At 33.2% G+C, this 22,132-nt stretch overlaps 1 protein-coding gene across 1 annotated transcript in view; it reads right to left on the reverse strand.

Moving 5' to 3' along the window:
• Positions 1–22,132, reverse strand: part of LOC150104545 (aldo-keto reductase 1B-like) — a 197,844-nt gene that overhangs the window by 158,838 nt on the left and 16,874 nt on the right. Inside the window, exon 2 of the mRNA XM_090395759.1 lies at positions 10,752–10,919. Coding sequence (XP_090251885.1) covers positions 10,752–10,919 — 168 coding nt within the window. The remainder of the gene's footprint in view (positions 1–10,751; positions 10,920–22,132) is intronic.

Consider the following 22,132-nt stretch of genomic DNA (forward strand, 5'->3'; position numbering starts at 1 on the left):
GCAATGAATATAAGTTTTCTGTCAAAAGTAAGTCCTAAGAATTTTGCTTCTTTTGCAACTGGATAGTTTGTCCCATCCTTAACTCTGGGTTCTAGATGAAGAGAGTGTTTTTGAGACAGAGGTATACATACACTTTTTTTTTTCTGTTGAAAACGTGAAGTGCCTTTCAATGACCCTTATGTCACAAGAATGACAGCAAATTTCAAAGTCAACATGTAGAAAACTGTTTGTTGTGGGAGGAAGCTGTTAAGTGATTGAGTTTTCTTTAACAGTGCTGAGTATCATGATTAACACAGTCTTGGTGAACACCCTCTTCTTGGTAGTGTAGCTGGAATAATGTGCAGTATACTCACTTGGATTTGGAAGACTTGGAGAGATTTTTTTTTTTTTTTAGGAAAAACTGCAAGATGCCCACTATACACTGTAAAAATAATCAATTTATACTTATGAATCTTTTTACAATTGTTTCTCTATTCTGTATATCATTAGTTTTGGTTTAGTAACACTTATATCAGCTAGCGATGTACCCGTTATTGATATTATTCTCAAAATGAAATGTAAAGCATTTGAAATTTTGATGTACTTACTAGATTCTGATAATTATGTTACTTTAAATCCTTGTTATTGTAATTTAAAATTATCAAGTGTTGTGTTTTGTAAAGACATTCTTGTTACACTAACGGAGACACATGTTAGCCACTATATGTAACTTCTCGCTTACCATTTTACATGGAGTGCGCTAGCTCGCCGAGGAGTTTGATGGGTGACAGAGAGAGCATTCAGTAGGGTAACGAGGAAAACAAGAGAGAGCTAATGGAAGTTTAAGAATGCAGACTGGAGAAATTTTGTTGTTAAGAAGTTGTCAAGTTCTATGCGACAGTTGGAAGAATATTAATAGAAGATAAAAGAAAGGATCCATGGAAAAGAAAATTTTTATATTTTCAGAAAAGGCCCTAACAAAGAAACTGACTCTGATAAACATTTTTGTTATATGAAAACAAGGTGTTTAGTCTGGACAGTCGGAAGAATATTAATAGAAGATTCCAAAAAGGAATCATAGAACTCTGAGTCTTTAAACTGGAGGAGTGGACCCTGCCAACAAGTATTTTAATTTATAAAAGAAGATATTGCAGTCGATGTTCTAATTGAATGTTTGAGGAAATGCTGACTGGAAAGTTTGATCTGTCTTAAGGATGCCGGATCTATTTGTTATTTCTACTGGAAAAGGTGATGGAATTAGCTCAACTTAAATATGTTGTTTATGAAGTAGTAGAAGAAACTTTTCTCTCTGGTACAGTAAATTGTGCATCAAATAGATCTATAAGAGGTAAGAAATATTTATACTTCAGTGAGACAGGAGGAATAATACTGTGTGCTACATAAGGAAGATAAAAGAAAGGATCCATGGAAAAGAAAATTTTTATATTTTCAGAAAAGGCCCTAACAAAGAAACTGACTCTGATAAACATTTTTGTTATGTGAAAACAAGGTGTTTAGTCTGGTAAACGTGATTAAGTATATGTTAAACAATCCAGTAATAGAATGAATCAGAGAATGGGCGATTTTAATATTTTTGGATAAAAAAAATCTCTAAAGTGTATATTTTAGAAGGCCTTGGATCCAGTTATTTTGTAGAAATGTAATTTTATTTCAAGTGTATATATTGTTTTAGTTTTATTAAATGTGTATTTTTTTTTTTTGTATTTGATCTTGAGTCAGTGATTTTCTGGATTCTAAAAGAAACAGTTAAAAGTCAATGCACCAATTGGAATTGAACCCTTGTATAAATAATATAAAAACACTTTGAGTATAAAAAAAAATATTTACAGAGATTAATGTTCTTTACAACACCATATCTCCAGGCTTTCACAAGCGTTTTACATATCAAAGAAAACTGTACCCAGATGTTCTCATTTTATCAAAAAGTCTCTCAACATGGCCCAAAGTTGAATGTATCTACCAAAGATATATCATATGTTTGAAAGAAAAGTGTTACTTTCTAAACACCAAAGAATTCTGGCATTTACCATTTTCTCCAATATCCCTTGAGATGACAGCACATGTTCTCTCTTTTGGTCGACATTCAAACATTTGAGGACCCACTTCACTGAGAGCATCTGCATGTCCAGATGTTGGTGAATAATGACCCCAACTCATTCCCTGGATATCCCCCCAGAGTCTTTGCATTGCTCTATCATTACCTGCCAAATCTTCATCATCATCAAGGATCATAGCATGCACTGCATCAATGTTTTCGGGTGTGATTGCTGTGGAAGGTCTTCCTAACCTAGGAGTACTACCTGTTGTCTCAGGATGTTCAGTTTTAAACTTGGCCACCTATCTGGCAACTGTTAGATATGCTGGGGCACAGTCCTAGCACTAAAAGGAAGTAGAGCAAAAAAAATATGGTAAGTATAAAAAAAAGAGAAAGAATGAAAGCAGTCATTACCATTACAGAAGGGTCACCTCCACTACAAACATGTCCCATATTGAAGGAGAGATGAGAGGTTCTGGACAATCTTTTTTCCCCTCCCATAATACTTAAGGCTTCTGCTGTTTGGAATTATGGCCAAAGCAACTAAGGATACAATGCTAGCATGTTAATGTTTAAACAGCAGGTGTTGTTCTTGTTGGTTTGTTTTATGGGAGGAAAACCCTGCCACCTATATACGAGATATTTTAAGCTTCAGATAAAGGAGGTGGTGGTGATATAATACAGGAAAATTTAACCCACATCCTACTGGTGGCAAAGCAGAGGACTTGACTTTCTCAACATTATAAGAATTTTCTAAATGCACATGATCCTCACTATGTGACAGAAAGATTGGAAAACTAGTTATTTCTCCTTTTTTAAAGTGAGCTTTTATGCAATTCTAGAAAAGAAAAAAATTACATGAACAGTTTCTGGCTAAAGCTAATCAGAATGTATCCTCATAAAATTATCAGATATTAGAGCAATGACCCTCACACTGAAACAACATGAATTAGATGCTGATTACTAGATACTTAATTTACTTAAGCATATAATTACTTGAACTAGTAATAAGCATCCAGCAGCAAATAAAACATTTATTATTTTCTGAATATAATGGAAAATGACAGTTACATACCAAAAGGCAAAATTTATTTTTTTACATGAAAACATGCCATCATAACCATCTTAGGGACACGGTCAACTGGGCGATGGAATAAAAGATGAAATATACAATTCTATTCTGTTGATCTATTACCAAATAAAATTCAGTTAAAAGAACGGTATAAACAAAAAAATTAAAAATCTTGCTTATAATTAAGTTTATTTTTATTGTGTAGAATTACGAATTGCATTGAAGTTATATTGAAATTTCCCATAGAATGACGGTATAAACATAAAATTTGAAAAATCTCGCTTATAATAAGTTTATTTTTATTGTCTGAAGAAGTATTTCTGAGCTTCACTGCGTAAGGTGTCTTGTTTGGCAATTTATCATTTGGGTGTTTTGTGTGCGGTTATTTAGTTTAATACGCATTCGCAAGATATTTTGACTTCTATTAAACAGTAAGACTAGTTGTTTGTTTATTACATTGTTTCCAATATTTGTACCAACGTTACAGTTACAACGTGCAAAGAACAAGTTTCAGTAAATAAAAGGTATGTATTCAAAATTTATAATCTTAATCGTATACTAAATTGTATACGTGACATCTAAATTAATTTAAATAAATTTCAAACTCTTGATTATCACTCAAATGAAACAAATTGCTAAGTACAATTATATAGAAGTATAGAAATATTTCACTATTGATATGAATTTTTTCAGTACTATTTTTCAAACAGTACTGAAAAAATTCTTAATTATATCAATAGTGAAAACTTTTTTTTTAATTTTATTTTTATATTTATATTTCTTGTTTCTATTCTTCAGAAATGGATAATTCAAGAATATTAAGTCAAAGAAATAAGGAAAAATATGCTTGGAATGGGTATCATTATGTTAAAGATTGATAAGAAAGGTTCAATTCAATTGTGGCGATGTGAAAATAAAAACAAAGGATGCAAAGGTAGAATCTGGACAAGTGTCCGTGATGGATCACTAATTTCTGAAAAACAGGAACACACATGTAGCAGTTCTGGAAATGCGGCCAGAGTAATAACCCAAGAAGTTAGCACAACAGCCAAAAAATTAGCGGATACAACAATGAGCAACCCATCACAAATCAGAATTCAAGTTCTACAAAATGTTTCTTCTGTGGTAGAAGGAATGCTTCCAGATCACAGCAGTCTGTGCAGAAATATTTAAAGAAGAAGATTAAAAACTTTAAAAGCCCCAATTAATCCTGATTCTAGGGAAACAATAATTATTCCTGAAGAATACTTAAATTATGAATTCAGTCCATCACAATTTGAACATTTTTTTTATTGGCTGATTCTGGATCAGAACAGGTCGACCCCATGAGAATATTAATTTTTGGTCGTGAAAGCCATGCAGTGTGGAACCAAAGCACGAATGAATTATTTATGGATGGCACATTTTTACTTTCTCCCCCTCTTTTTGCTCAAATTTTTGTTATTTTGGCTAGAAAGGATGGAGGTGCTGTTTTCCCTGTTTTATATTGTTTATTACCTAATAAGACTCTTGAAACATACAAAAAACTATTTTATATGATACATGAAATGTGGCCATTACTAGATCCCGAAAATATAAATGTTGATTTTGAAACTGCCATTCATCAAGCGTTACGTATTGTTACACCTGATATCTTAAGAATGTAGAATTCTCAGCTATCATGGTGTAACATGAAGAATAAATAAATTAAAAACCCTGCATAAAAGATAATAGATGAATTAATTAAAAGAAAAAGAAATATTCTTGCATCCAATAAAATATAAAGGTGTTTGTTGAACTAACTAACGAAAAGAAAGAATATATTAATGTTGTAATATGATATAAAAGAGAAAATTTAATTAAATAAGAGAGAAAAGGATTAGTCGTAAGAGTTGGTATGTGAGAGGCTAGAGATTAAAATATTAAATGAATTCATAGAGAAATTTTGGAAAGAGGATTAAGTTAGAGGCTAGCAAAAGAAAAACAACAGACAATCGCTTAATGTCAATTCCCGGATTGAGACATCGTTTGGCTCGCCGACCAAAGGACGTTTGGCAGAAAAACGGTACCCTAATTGGTTGGTGAAGTAAAATCAAGTAAGGGGCGGGGAAAAGAAGTTAAGGAAGGTGCCGTTAGGAGAGCAAGTATAAAAGGGTTGGAAACCCCTCCCTCCGAGACTTTTTTAGGCTTTTAGACCTTTTTGGCTTTTGGTTCTGTTCCAGGAAAGTTCTTCGCGAGCTCCTTCGTATGGGTTTCACGGTGTTTTCCTGAGTGGCGAGATTGGAGTTATATCTCCGTCATCACAACACGGAAACAAAAGTGAGCAGAATTTCGGTTCCGTATTTCCTATGTAAGAAGCGAAGAATGCCATATAGTCGAGGAAAAGAAAGCATATTCTTTGTGTTTCAACTTCAGTGACAACTACGAAAAAGGGAAAGCTGTAAAGAAATCGATATCCACGTCGCGAGTTGCACAGCCATTATTTAGACGATTCAAAGTGTGTCCTGAATAACGAAAGGTAAAGACCACGTAGGCATAGTTCAATTCAAAAGGGAACATAGGAGAAGCAGATTATCGGAGAGGTTATACCAGGATTACTTCAATCAGAAAAAGATAGAGGCCCATATGGAAAATTCAGGAAAGAAAGGTACTGTAAATTATATCTCGTGTTAACTAAGATTCGTCTGCATTGGTTATCATTATTCTAATATTGAACTGTTGAAGTGACCAAGAAAACAATACTAGGACTTTAGTATCTGACAGAATATTTTGAAAGTAAGCTAGCTAGTGTTAATGTTATATGAGTAATTAAGTGTCCTGAGAATTTTGCATGTCTATTATATTGTATAAGTAAGTTTAAATGTCATAGTTATGTGTTAGTGCAGTAAATGGTTTAGTTAAGCTACTTAAGTTTGGATAGTTAAATAGTGTGAATTAATCTTATATGTATATGTCACATGAAGTTATGTGTTGAAAGTGTATGGCGGCATGATCGTAATATCCATTATAGGATCATAGCTTAATTATTTATGATAAGCTAATGTCAGTTTTAAATATTTAGTATAGCATTGAATTGAGTAATAACTAAAATTTGAATTGTACCATGTTAAGGAATTTAATAAACCTTTCGTCCAATGATAAAACAGTTGTCTGAAATTGCTGTCCAATGCACCACTTGAAAAATTACGAAGCTAATCACGTGGGAAATTAATGTGTTAAGAAACGAGATAAAGTGTCACGACTGCAACATAGTTACACTTTCTGACATATTTTAGTTCTTTCTCCATGTTTTTGCATATAATATCTTAAACTAATGTCCCAAAAGGTGCAGAATAATACAAATATTAGGGATACTAAGGGGAGAAATAACTTAGATATTAGTAAAAATTTTGGTGATATCTCGAGCATAGATAATAGTAGAACAGAGATAATTTCACTAGATAGGATCATAATCGTAAAAAGGGACACAACAGTATGGTATTTGCACAAGCTAACATAAATGGTTGCTTTTTTCATCTCGTACAAAATCTTCGTAAGCATTTAGCTTCATGCAGTCTTTTAACCAGATAATTCTGATGTGCAATTCGCTTTAAATTCAAAAATGATCACTTCGCTTGCTTTCGTTCCAGATCAAGATATTATTTATGCTACTTCTGAACTTGAGAATCATTTATCCAATGAATTTGAACCAATGTTAGAATGGTTTATTTTAGAACAAATACATAGGTCGTCTAAGGAATAACAGAACCAGGGCTCCACCGATTTTTCCCTCAAATGTTTGGTCTGTGTACCAAAGAACAATAAATGGCAGCGACAGGACAAATAATTTTGTGGAAGCCTGTCATCAAAAACTGCAATTGAGCTTTGGCAGCAGCACAAGTCATCCAAATTTATGGATTTTTATAAATGGACTACAAAACATTCAAAAAACATATGATGTTGATTATTATTATTATTGTTCCGGGCAACTCCAAGGAGTCGACAGACTCATCGATGGAGGCCCTAACATCATGTCAAGAACAACTATTCGATATTGACACAGTATCTATCATACCTTGCCTTGAACTCATTCACGGTCGTAGCACCCACGACAGACTCTGGAAGCTTATTCCACTCATTCACCACTCTCCAAGTAAAAAATCTAGCTCTAACACCCTTGTCAACCACGCTCTTGCCCAGCTTCCATGCATGGCCCCTAGTCCTCCCAACACCGGTCATATTTTCAAAAATATCTTCTGGATCAATCTTATAGAAACCCTTCAGTAATTGAATGTCTCAATCATATCACCCCTCCTTCGCCTATCGTCCAATCTCTGCAACCCACAAATCTTCAACCTATTCTCATAAGGTTCATTCCACAGACCTGCTATCATCTTGGTCACTCGTCTCTGGATCCTCTCCACTTCCTCCCCATCACGAAGAAACCCTTGGTGCCCATAACTGGGCACAGTAATCCAGATGGGGTCTTATCAAGGCTCGATACAGAGGAACAACAACTAGTTTGTCTTTGCATGTTAAAGTATTTTTCAGAAGCCAAGTGATTTAATGAGCTGATTTAGTCACTTTTGCAATGTGTCCCCTAAACTTCAATTCCCTATCCACCAACATTCCCAAATCCCTGGCCTCATCAATCTCCTGAAGTACAGTTCCACCAATGCGATATACTGCTGCTATTCTTTTCACCCCAAAGTGCATAACCTTACACTTTGCCACATTAAATTGACATCCATTTTTCCTAGTGCAGTCCTCCAAACTATCCAAATCATCCTGTAAAATTTTGACATCCTGTGCACTCACAATTGCTCTACCCAACTTTGCATCTTCAGCAAACAAGTGAACACTTCCTCTCAAATCCTTTCCTATATCATTGATGAACAAATTGAAAAGCAGTGGTCCAAGAACAGAGCCCTGCGGCACACCACAAGTCACAAGCCGTCTTTTAGACTCCACTCCTGCATAAATCACTCTCTGGTATCTCTCCTTCAACCACCCTCCTATCCATCTCACCAACCCTATATCTATCCCCATCTGCTCCAGTTTACTGATTAGGGTTCTATGTGGTATCCTGTCAAAGGCCTTTGCAAGGTCCAGTAGTATCACTGTAAACCCATTACCCCTATCCAGTTCAGCCGTCACTGTGTTATAAAACATGAGCAAGTTACTGAGGCATGATCTATCCTTCACAAAACCATGTTGTCCCCCATACAATATCCCATTTTCATCTATCCAATCCTGTATTCTTTTCTTGACTAATTTCTCTAAGACCTTGACAATGATTCCTGATACGCTGATCGGTCGGTAATTTACAACAGCAGTCTTGGAACCTCCTTTATGCAGTGGAACTATTTTCCCCTCTTTTCACCCCCTTAGGACTAACCCAGACCCGAGACTCAAATTAAACAAAATGGTCAAGGGTACTGACAATTCTTTAGATGCTTCTCGTACGACATGAGCTGGTATACCATCCAATCCCACGGATGTACTGACATTGAGGTTATGCAATAGACAACTCACCTCTACTTCATTCACCACAATTCCCGTATAATCTACTGGTTTATTCGTTTCTGCAATATCACCACCTGGATGATATATTCTTGCAAAGTGCTCACTCAGTAACTCAGCTATATCAACTGATTCAGTTACCTCCGTACCATCAGCATTCTTTAAAATCATTCTGCCATGTACATTTTTCCTTTTACTTGCTACATATCTAAAAAACTGTTTAGGATTCTCTTTAGCCTGCATGGCCAATGTTCTTTCGTAATCCTTATTTTGCTTTTCTTACCACACTCATTACCCTTCTGGCCTACACTTTATACCGTTAATGTGCCTGCCGGTCACCTTTCTCCTTAAATTCCCTCCATAGTTGTTTCTTTTTTTGCAGCTCAAGCTTAATGGTGTTATTCATCCATTTAACCCCTACTTGATTTATTATTCGGACTCTAGGTATACGGTCAGCCATTGCTTCATGCAAATACTTCTTAACTGCCTCCCATGCACTATCAACTTCTAGCCCTTGTAGTTTTACATGCCATGGCACTGTACCAATCAATCTCCTAAGCTTGTCATACTTACCAGCCTGATAATTCCACATGTACCCTGTCTTAATTGTAAATTCCACACCTTTGGACACCTCCCAAGTCAAGACCCTATGATCACTCTCACCAATTGGTGGCAATGTGGTCATATTTGTTACAGCCAAATCCTCGGATGTAATTACTAGGTCAAGCACTCTCTGACCCCTAGTATTTTCCATTACATGCTGTCGCAGATAGTTATCCCTTAATAACCGCATAAAATCCAATTCCTTCCTCCCGTGTGTCCTCTCCTCACTCCAATCAATGCGACCATAGTTGAAATCTCCCATAATAATTACCCTCCTTCCACTCATTTCTTCTATTTGCTTGTGCATACTGTCACCACCATCTTTTCCATCACCTGGTCTATAGCAGCACCCAATTGTATATTTAGTTATGCTAGTCACAATCTCACACCAAATGGCCTCAAATGTGCTCTTTTCTTTATCCTGCAATTCAACTTCTATTCTCCTTGGCTGTAGCTCATCAGCTATCATCAACAATACTCCCCCCCCCCATTTCATTCTCCCTGTCATTCCTGAACACACTATACCCATCACATTCAATCCCACTAGCTATATCATCTACAGTCAGCCATGATTCACTAATACCAATAACCTGTGGTCTGGAAGTGCCAACCATGGCCAAAAACTCTTCCTTCTTGTTCCTAATACGCCTAGCATTAGTGTACATGAACATTATGTACATTATGAAAGAGCAGTAGCAGGTTTTCAACATGAGCAAAAACGTAGACGTTACAATGAAGCTGACCAAAGAATTTTGAAAAAAGTTATTAATTACGATAGGGAAAATATAATAGAATATTTACGTGGTATTGCATATAACTATAATATGAATTAATAAATTCAAAAAAATTGTCTTGAATTTCATATACTTTTTTGTTTTATTTTTGTTCTATATATGTAACATTTTGTAAATATGTTTGTTAATTACAAAATAATATTAATAAATGAATTAAAACAAAACTATATTTTTTCTTTATTTTAATACTGTGCAATTATACCTTTTAATTTTTAAATCATTTTCGGACCACTCTTTTTAACCATCTCTTTCTTAAATGATTCTATAAATTTTGATATGATATAAACAAAAATATATAATATAAATATTTATTAACTAGCTGACTCATTTTTTGTATGGGAAATTTCAATATAACTTCTATACACAATAAAAATAAACTTAATTATAAGTGAGATTTTTCAAATTTTATGTTTATACCGTTCTTTTAACTCATTTCTCAAAAAAATATTATTTAAATTTGCCTGCTAATAGATCAGACTACAATTGCATATTTGATCTTTTATTCCGTCGCCCAGTTGTCATGTACTCCCATCTTAGATAGCTTTCTTATATATCTCAGAATCATAAAATATTTCATTGCTAAGTGGATACACCAAATAAGTTGACAGGACAAAACTTTAGCAGTATCAGTTTTTTTTTTTTTTCTCTCTCTCTCTTTTGCAATTTTCTGGAATGCACAAAATAGAAATCATATGAGTCACTAAATGAAGTAATTATAATAAACTAAATAAAGGATTGTAAATACTATTAATGAAAAGTATCATACCTTGCTGACAACAAAGAGATCCTCTCTCTTTATTTTTCCTTCATTAATTTTGTCCTGGATAGCCTTACCCACTTCAAATTCGTTTCCATATGCTAAAGCACAATCAATATGTCGGTAACCAGCATCTATTGCATCCTTCACTGCTTGATATACTTGCCCAGGTTGTGACTAAAAAATAAAACAAATTAAAAAAGAAATTTATAGTAACTCATGCAAATGAAAAAAGTTTAGAAAGGGTTTGCATATATGAAAGTTTAATGTTTTATAGCAATTAAATTATCATATATTCAAGGCTACTATGACAGCACTACATGATTAACTTTACATTATTATTAATCTCCTATCAACAGTTTTGCACTAAATTATTCTGTTACTTGTCAGCACTCTAATATTGCCATAGCAAACATTTTATTCTTTTAAGGCACTTCTGCATAAATCAATCCAACTAGACCTTGGTCTTCCTATGGGTTTTTTCCTGCCATCAAACACCTGTTTTGCTAATCTTGGCTCACCCATCCTATTTAAGTACTACCTTAAATTAGCTTTGATCACACATTCTTGAATGCAAACAATGTCAAGTTCCTTCCTAATATCTTCATTTTTAAATATGATTCTGCCAATGATGCCATATGTTCAGGCCACCTAATTTTTTTTTAACTCTCATATCTGTGGTCTCTAATCTTTGATCAAGAGCTTTATTTCTAACCCAACTCTCTCACCCATAACTTAAAACTGGTAAGAACACTGTTATAAATACTGAAAATTCAGTGTTTTGGTTAATTTCTCTCTCTTATTCCATATATATAAATTTATTCAACTGACTCCACACCATACCAGCCTTGCTTATTTCCAGATTTAATTTGCCATCTTCACTTAAAACTGTGCCTAAATAAAATATATTTTCTTGAATGCAACTAAAGTTTTCTATATTCCTGCCTATTTTCAGTTCTTTTATTGCTGATTTTCATGTCAAATTTGTCGCAACTGTTATTCAATTTAGTTAGAGAATACTGGAGACTTCCACTAGATGTATTTACAAGTACAACATAGTCTGTATAAAGCAAAGAGCTAAGTTTATATCTCCAGTTCTAACAAAAGATTTAATGCCTCTTTCTTTCATAATGCAATCCATGTAGATGATGAATAAAAGTGCAGATAATGTGAATTCTAGTCTTGCCCCTAATTTTACATTAATTCTAACTGCCAACTTACTGTGTTACCTTGTATAATGTTCCATTTATCCCATATAACTGTAGTGTTTTCAAAAGTTTTTCTCTGGGCACACTGTCATATGCTTTTTCCATATTTACAAAACTTAAGTGCATATCTTGGCTATGTTCCTATGTTTTCTCAGCTATTTGTCGAAAAATAAAAATATGATCTTGACAACCTCTATTTGGCCTTGTTCTTCTCCCAGTTTCTCTTCCACAATTTTCCTCAACCTCTTTTCAAGTATTATTATCATCATCATCATCAAATTCCTGCCATGTACCCTCAAGGGGTGTACAGGATATGACAGTATTATATATATATGTACTTCTGATTGCATTTCTTTTCAAGTATGCTTGCATAAATCTTACATGAACTATTAGTAGAACAATTCCTCTGTAATTCTCACATTCAGCTTTGTTCTCTTTTTTAATAGATAGGAACAACGAGAACTCTACTCCCATCATCTGGATTTCGACTGCCTGACCAGGCCCTCAGAATTATGCAGCGTAACTACTGCAAAACTTTTATACCACTATATTTTGAGCATTTCTGGTTGCATATCATCTACTCCAGATGCCTTTCAACATTTCAAGTTTTTGATAGCTTTTTCTACTTCAAGTATTGATATGTACTTCTGATTGCATTTCTCTTGAAAATTTTGTACTATAGTTCTGCACTGCTTGTTTCATTTATAACAGTCTGTTAAAGTAATCATTTAGACACCTAGGATATTCTTATCCTCAGTTTTTATGTTACCTTTATCATCTTTGATTCCTTTTACAGTACTCTTTCCTCCATTTTTGAGCTTTTTCAATAATAGCCTCCAGAACATTACCGCCTTCCTGATATTTACCTTCTATATTCTTATAAGTCTTCCCATGACTTATATTTGAATTGAATTATAATGACACATGGTGAGGATCCTATCTCTTCCATATATTGTTGTAAGTATTCATGACTGTAATCCATGTGTGTTCACAGGGCCGATTTGCCTGTTCTGGAAACTAAAGTTACCATCACTTAATTTTAAGTAGGATAAAACTGAATAGCACATTGAAAAGAACAGTATATAAAAGTTGAGCTGCTTTTACAGGTAAACTGTACACTCACATATATAAACAATGTTGAAGAAAGAATGAAACAATTATATATTATGGTGGCCACCATAATGTATAACATCATACATCTCCTAGGAGATGTGTCTTACATTATGGGAAATACTAAGAATAGTGATCAGATCTTTACCCGCCTTTGCTATGAGTTGCCCTAGTTTGTCTGAATATTTTTATGAATTGTTTATGTTAAAATGTTTATTAGTTTTAGTTTCATAACACGCATTGTCGGCACTTGCAATGTGCCTGTTATTGAAATTGTTTTGTCAAAAATGATATGTAAAGAAGTTAAAAAATTGATGTACTTACTAGATTTGATATTTGTATTACTTACAAGAATTTTATTGTAATTTAAAATGATCAAAAGTTGTGTTTTATGAAGACATTCTCTCTTGTCGCTAACAGAGACGTGTGTCAGCCATTATTTTTACCTAACTTCTTGCTTACCAGTTTCATGGAGTGCGCATGCTCGCCGAGAAGTTTGATGTGTGATTGACAGTTGACAAGTTCGGTATCGAAACAACAAGAGAGTAAACAGGATAGCATTCGGAGGGAATTTAGAACACAGGTCGGCAGATGTTTAGGTTCGGAGGAACTTAAATTTTTATGTGATAGTCGGAGGAAAATTAATAGTAAATTCCGAAAAAGGAATCATGGAAATATTAAGTTTTAATGTGGAATAAGTATGTGGATAAATAAAAGAAAATATTGCTATATGCATTTTAAACGGAATATTGGAGGAAACACTAATTGAAGGATTTATAGTAGATTCCGAAAAGGGAATCGTAGAACTAAGTTTTTTTTTTTTTTTTTTTTTTTTTATTGGAAGAGTTAAGACTGTCAATAAGCATTTAGTGAATAAAAGAAGAATTTGCTATTTACGTTCTAAAGGAATGTTCGAGAAAACTCTGATTAGGAAGTTTCATCTGTATTAAGGACGCCGGATCTATCTATTATTTCTACTAAAAAGAGACAATTAAGTCAGGAAGATTTTATGTGTGCTACATGAGTGATGAAAAAGGATCCTGTATAAATGAAGACTAGAGTCATATATCTTCAGAAAAGGGCCTTGACAGAGAGAGAAACTGGCTATGAACATTTTGTCATTTTGAAAAAAGTGTTTAGTCTTAAGTGTAAGAGGCCTTGGATCCAATTAATTTGTAGTTAGTTATGTAATATTTGTTTGAAGTGCATATATATATTGTTTTTTTTTTTTATATTAAATGTGTTTATTTTGTATTTTGGTCTTGAATCAGTGATTATTTGGATTCTGAAAGAAAGAGTTAAGATCATTGCACCAATTGGAGTGAACCCTTGTGCATATAATAATATATAGGTACACTCAGAATAAAAAAAATAATTGTTAGAAACAGAGATCATCTCTATGGTAGGATTAAATATTAAGATAATATCTATGAATATTCTCTATATAAACATCCACAAATTATTAACATCATACATCTCCTAGGAGATGTGTTTTACATTATGGGAAATACTAAGAATAGCGATCAGAGCTCTACCCACCTTTGCTACGAGTTGCCTTAGTTTGTACGTGCTTTAGATTACGCTATTATTCGCTGATACTTTTATAGTTTACTATATTCGGCATGATACTCTTTGATTCCGATCTTTGAATTTCTTATTCGGTTTTGAAACAATGTGGGATTTAATATCTATCCCCTTAATTTAAATAATGTTACATTGCCGAAGTGAAGCCTGGCTCTTTATATTTAAGTAATTATCTTAACATTTGTCCAAATTTTCAATTACATGAAATAAGTGTTTATTCTATTGCATTTGAAATTTTCAATTCCATTAAGACATATAACAAATGCTAACTTAAAATAAAATTCTACCAAAAGAGTTGCAGCTAACATGTCATATGAACTTTGTCAGTAAGCCCATCTGCTTAATGCTGAAGTGGAACACAAACAGTAATGAGAAGTCCTGTGGGTACAATAAACATGCAAAACACTTCCCGATGTGAATGCGTTAATTTAATATCATGGTTGGTTATCTGGTTGTTTGTCTTGATGGAAATGTAGGCATGATATTAAATGACTATATTTCTATCGAGACAACCAACCATCTGTCGCTTTAAAATCATGACCCAAGTTTATTAGCTAGTTCCTCTCACTCTTTTTTAGCATCTGGCCACTTGATGCACATTCCTCATCCAGTTATAATGGAAATCACTGATCTAGGGCATCCTCAATGTCAGGATCCTTACCTTCGACGCTTCTATTTCTGGGATGTTCCTTTTCTTCTATGGCATGTCCATTCCTCTCACAGTTCTGTGAGAGGAATGGACCATATCTTGCTATTGTATCAAGCACACAGATTTCACTAGTCCAGTTATCTCAGCCATATGAAGATGACTGATATTGGGCAAATTGCCTTTGGTTTGGTCTAGTAAGGCAATCTTTTCAGCTAAGTGACAAATCTTTCCGTCTTGGTAAAGGTCCCAAATTTTATAAATTAAAATTTAAAAAAAAAAACAGAGCACTGAAAAATATCTACACTTTTCTGATTAGACATTGGTTCAGCATGAAAGTGACACAAGTGCACTCACCTGACACTAGTTAAAAACATCTCCCCTTAAAAGGTAATATGCTGTATAAGCTAAGTCAGTGAAAGGAGGTGATGAGTCATTTGTCACCCAAAACACATGGAAGAAAGTTGATAAGTCATTTATAAGCTGTGGTTTGGCATAGTATGACCACTGCATTGTGCCAATAAACCTTAAACCAACTAACCATTTACAAGCAATTACCTCAGAGAGATAATCCTGAGTGCTGCATCTCCTGTCCCAAATAATCCTGCGTGCTGCCTCAATTACCAAATTCCACTGTACTTCAATTTTTCAAGGTCTCTGAAAGATTGCCACACAACAAGATGATAACTAAACTGAAATGGATGAGATTGGATGAGTATCTTGAAGCCATTATTGTTAATCTTATATGATAGTAATATTAGGACAGGAATAACTGGAGTTATACAGCTGTTTGCAGATTATGCAAAGTTGGGAAGAACTATACTGTGATCTTACAAGAGGATGTGAACAGACTATGATTAAGCAAATGAATAAAGCAAATGCAGTGATGGAAGGCAGTCTTGAAGTTTTAGGAGAACATGACAATGATGAGGACCAACATACAGAAGCAAAGATGTAATGGTTCCTTTGTATAAAGCATTGATCAGTCCACATATGGACTACTAGATCTAGTCACCTGGTTTTCAAATTGATAAGGGTATCTTTGAACCCACAAAAGATTCACTAAGCCAAGGCTGAGAGGAGGGATTACCTATAAAGACAGATTTGCAGAGCTCTGTTACTAGATATCAGCGAGATGCAAGTTGGAGAGGGTGGTATTAACTACATTAATGCAGAATCTACTCAAAAGTGCAGAAATAATGAATGGGTTTAGAGCATGTTTTGTTGCTCTTATGTGAGCGAGTGTTGACCTGTGTTATTGATCCCTGGAGGTCAAATAATAATGATTAACAACCAAATAAGCATTTCATAAAATTACAAAGAAAATGAAAGCAAGAGGTTATTACTAATATAATGTTCCAACATAAAAATGTGCATAAATTCACATGGAGAGAAGCAAGGAATAAGAAAAGTCTCGTTAACTATTTTTTGTTGATAGCGATGTTTTCTCACTGATACTGAAAAGAAGAACATGTAAGAAAGTTTTAAAGCAAATAAAAGTTGAGCAGCTCTCAGATATAAACTGTAGACTAAAATAAATAAACATTATTCAAGAAAAAATTAAAGAGTTGGGAAAATGAACCAAATCTTGGAGATTCAATGGCAAGCCCTGAGGAAAACATTGATTCAGTCAGAGAGGTAAATAGTTAGGTTGTCTGCAAGGATAGAAAATCAAACTTCCATGATGGACACTGGAAGTTAAAGAGGCAGTGAAGGAAAAGAAGAAAGCATATCGAAAGTACCTGGCGAATAAGTCAACTTGTGCTCTAAGAGAATACAGAGACAAATGTAAGAAAGCTAAACACTGTGTAAAACTAGCTAAACAAAAGTCATGGGAAGACTTTGGCAAAAATATAGAAAATAAATATATCAGGAGATGGCAAAATATTCTGGAGGCTGTCTAAAAAGATCAGAAATAAAGGAAAGAGTGCTGCAAAAGGAATTAGAGATGATAAAGGTGGAGAAAAAGATATCCCCTGATGTATGGAGTAATTACTTGGAAAAATTGCTAAATGAGACAAGCAGTGACAGCACAATGGACTCAACAGGAATGTATTAGAATTACATATCCATACTTGAAGTTAAAAAAAAAACACCCGATAAAAGCCTGAAATGTGGAAAGTCAGAAGGAGCAGATGATATTCGACCAGAAATGCTCAAGTATGGAGGTATAAAACCACTGCAAAGTCTTGCAGTGACTGCACTGCATAGTTCAGAAGGCCTGGACAAAGGGACGTAGAGCTCTCATAATACCCATATAAAATAAAACTAAATGTGAGAATTACAGAGGTATTTCATTACTGAAATACCTCTAATTCTTTATTTTGTGGAAGAGAAGCTTGATGAAGACAAGCTGGATTCATGCCAAATAGAGGCTGTCAGGATCAGATTTTCACTTTATGAAAGATAGTTGAGAAATCATGGGAATAGAACAAAGATCTGTATTTAAGTTTTGTAGACTTTCAAAAAGCATGTGACAAGGTGCCAAGAGAAAAGCTGTTCAAAATGCTAGAGTTATATGGTGTTTATGGGGCATTATATCTAGCAATACTTAGTCTTTCAGTTATAAGTCAGCAGTTAAAATCAAAGGAAGTACAGGAAGATTTTTTGATTTTAAATCTGGTATCAGACAAGGATATACATTATCTCCCTCTGTTATTATCTACATGAATCACATTATGAAAGAAAGTTGTATTAACCTGATATCAAAATTGGAGATGTTAATCTCCTCTCTTTACATTATGTAGATATTATACTTTTAAATAAATCCAATACAAGTCTTCAAGATTCCCTGACTAAATTGATAACTGTTGTAATAAAATTTGGTATGAAAATAAGCATAAGACAGACGATCAAAAAATTAATTTATTGAATTTAGTAATAATTACTGGTTTTCCACCTAGTATATTTAAAACACATAACTGTGATGCACACATAGCATTCAATTAAATCATTGTAAAAACAGTTCAAATTATAACCGAAAAAGAACTAATGTTGATAACAAAGTTAATTTGGAGAAGTTAGGCTATTTAGTCTCAGAATGACTGCATCCCAGATCATTAGCAAATTAATGCAACCATTCTTTTTGAGATTGGAGGAATGCTTAATAACCGATGCTGATTCTAGAAATAATTTCTCAGATCTCCAATGACTTCTATGTAATATCAATGTCATTTTCTTCCATCTAATGGCAGAAACATTCAAAATATCAACTGCATCATGAATGGAGAACCTACAGAACAAGTAAAACATTTAGTACTAGGAAGTTGACTTCCACAAATAAATCAACTGAATAAATTTATATGAAGAGAAATTAGTCAAAACACTAAATTAATTGCATACAAGACAGTGTTCAAACCAATGATAACTTATGGATCTGAGAACTGGGTTACAAATAAAACACTTCATCAAAGACTAGAGATCACCGATATGAGAATCCTGAGGAGGATTAGGAGCATGAACAGATGGCATCAATGGTAATATCATATTAAAAATGAGGATATTAGGAAAGACCTGAGATTAGCTGTGCTAACACATTCCTGGATGCTAACTTGACATTGTTAGCATCCAGGAATATGTTAGAGAGCTAATCTCAGCTGGTATGGTCCCATAAACAAAATGGGAGAGGAAGGATTAGCAAACAAGTGTTCTCTGCCAAGTTGGCAAGAAAAAGAACCAAAACAAGACCAAGATGTAAGTGGATTGATACAGTAAAAAGTGCCTTAGAAGACAGAAATAAGATCTGATAATATTGGAGTCTTGACAGATAACAGATTGATTTGGAGGAAAATTATTGATAGGACGTTAGTAATGATGTAAGTTCTTCATGTAGTATTATCATGATATCCTGTACATTTCTTGAAAGTACATGTCAGGAATTTGATGATGAAAGAATGCTCATATACTTGTTTATTGGAAATTCTTAAACTACACTAATCAACCATTTAACTTTCTAAACAATGCTCTTTAACTTAATCAACCCTTTTTGTGTATAGAAAGACTTAGGTGTTGTTAATTATTCATAATACTGCTTTATGGTATAAACACCACCAAGAGAGGAAAAAAATAAAGTTTAGCTTACTTTGGACAGATTGGTAGACGAGTTAACATCCATGTTGAAGAACACAAAAATTATACCAATGATTGTATGGCAAGTTGGGACTGGCAGACATGCTCTGGATATTCAAACTGGTTTTGTTATCAAAATCATTTTGATTTTGCTGCATAGAATTAAATGGAAGAAGATGACATTGATATTACATAGAAATCATTGGAGGTCTGAGAAATTATTTCTAGAATCAGCATTCCTCCAATCTCAAAAAGAATGGTTGCAATAATTTGCTAATGATCTGGGATGCAGTCATTCTGAGACTAAATAGCCTAACTTCTCCAAATTAACTTTGTCATCAACATTAGTTCTTTTCAGACAGAGCACAAGGCGGAATCATGATTTGGATTCATAAATCCCTTTCAAAACAGTTAAAACATTATAAATTATGGAATGAAAGAATAATAGAAACTAGAATAAAAATAGATAGAGGCTATTTAACAATAATTGGTTTATATGCCCCAGAAGAAGGAAGAGAACAGGATAATATTGATTTTTATAATCAGCTACAGAACATATATAATAAAATAAATAAAAACGATTACATAATTTTAGCAGGAGACTTAAATGCAAGAACTGGAAACACAAAAATTAATAATAATACAGGAATACATGGAGAACACACTCTAAACAGAAATGGTAAAAAATTGATTGAGGTTGTAGTTTATAATAACCTAAAAATAATGAATTCCTTCTATAAACATAAAGACATACATAAATATACTTGGGCAGCAAGAGGATGGAAATCAATATTACATTACTTCATATTAAATGAAAAGACATCACAATTTTCACTAGATGTTAGAGTTCACAGAGGATATGAAATAAGCAGTGACCACTTCCTTGTTAAAATAAAATTAAGATTACCACCTAAATGGCTATAAGTAAAGAACAGAAAGAAAAATTGAAATATTTGTTTATAAAACTAGACTATTGAATGACACAAATGTACAATGGCTATATGAACAAAGAATTAACCAATATCCAGATAAAATAAAACAAAATGAAGAAATAGAAATAGAATGGCTTAATATAAAAACGATACTAAATGCAGCAGCAAATGAAAGCTTAGGAAAGACCAAAAAATTCAATAAAAGAAAAAAACTGAAGATCTGGGATGATACAATCTGAGAAATAATCAAAAAGAAAAAATAAGCCTATCACAAATGGTTAAGCAGTAAAAGATTAGAAGATGAAATAGAATATAAAAGAATAAGAGCCATAGCTAAAAGAGAAGTCAGAAAAAGACAGAGAATCATGGAATAAATTTGTTTCTAATTTAGAACATGATTTATATAAAATAAGACCCAATGTATATAAGATTTTGAAACACTTAAATGCAGATACCAAAGAAAACATAAAATTAAACACTGAATTGAAATTAGAAGAATTTCTAAATTACTACACAGAACTGTGGACAGACAAACATTTTAAAAAAGACAACTGGCAAACAATTAACGAAAATGAAAAGGAAATAACTGAAGAAGAATTAGAAATCAGCCTGAAAGAAACAAGAAACGGAAAACCACCTGGAGAAGATAAGCTAAGTTCAGAACTATATAAATATGCAGGAACAAGATTCAAAGAAAGACTCTTATTATTTTTAAATAAATACTCAACTGGTATCCCCCCAATAGAATGGAAAAAAGCAATTGCGATTCCTATCTTTAAGAAAGGTAATAGAGATGACCCTAAAAACTATAGAGGTATCAGTATACTAAATTCCTGTTACAAAATATATGGCAGAATCTTAAATAACAAACTAATGAAATATTCCGAAAACTTTATTCTGGAAGTGCAGAATGGATTTAGAAAAGGACGATCATGTATAGACCCAGACTTTTGCCTAAAATTAATAATAGAGAAAAGAAGAGAATATAATTTAGAAACACATATTGCATTTATTGACTTTGAAAAAGCATTTGACAAAGTTAAAAGAAACATATTATTTAACATATTAAAAGAAAGACAAATACCAAATAATATTCTAACAGCTATCACAAGTATATATGAAAATAATCAAATACAAATAAGATTAAATCACGAGCTATCATATACAAGAGAGATAAACCAAGGGGTCTGACAGGGATGTCCCCCTCTCAGCAACTCTTTTTAATATCTACTTAAATGAAATAATAATAAAATGGAATAAAAATTTACATCAAGGAATTAAACTTTCTCCTACAGTAACTTAAACACTCTCCTATTTGCCGACGACCAAATAATAATTACAAATTCTGAAGATAACTTACAGAAAGCTATTTTAGATCTAAATGAGATATCCAAAGATTATGATATGATAATATCAATGGAAAATTCAAAAACTATGGCCTTTAAAGGACAAGACCCAGCAAGAACTAAAATAGTAATAGATAACAAGATCTTAGAACAGGTGAATTCATTTAACTACCTAGGATGTATGATCACATATGAAAATGAAAAAGATATAAATGTAAAAATTGTAAAATATTTAAAAATAACAGGTGTAATTAACTCTACATTTAAACCAAACCTAGTTCAAAAACAAACCAAGCTAAAAGTATACAATACATTAGCCTTACCAGTCTTAATGTATGGAAGCGAAATCTGGACAATAAAACAAAAAGACAAAGATTAACAACAGCAGAAATGAAGTTTATGAGAAAAACTGCAAAGTATACCCTATTTGATCACAAAAGAAACAAAGATATTATGAAAGAATTAAACCAAGAACCAGTAATAGAAAAAATTAAAA

The sequence above is a fragment of the Typopeltis vanoorti genome, chromosome 7 (genome assembly GCF_054136105.1).
Source record: "Typopeltis vanoorti isolate ZY-2024b chromosome 7, IOZ_Tvanoo_1.0, whole genome shotgun sequence".
NCBI classification, from domain to species: Eukaryota; Metazoa; Arthropoda; class Arachnida; order Uropygi; family Thelyphonidae; genus Typopeltis; species Typopeltis vanoorti.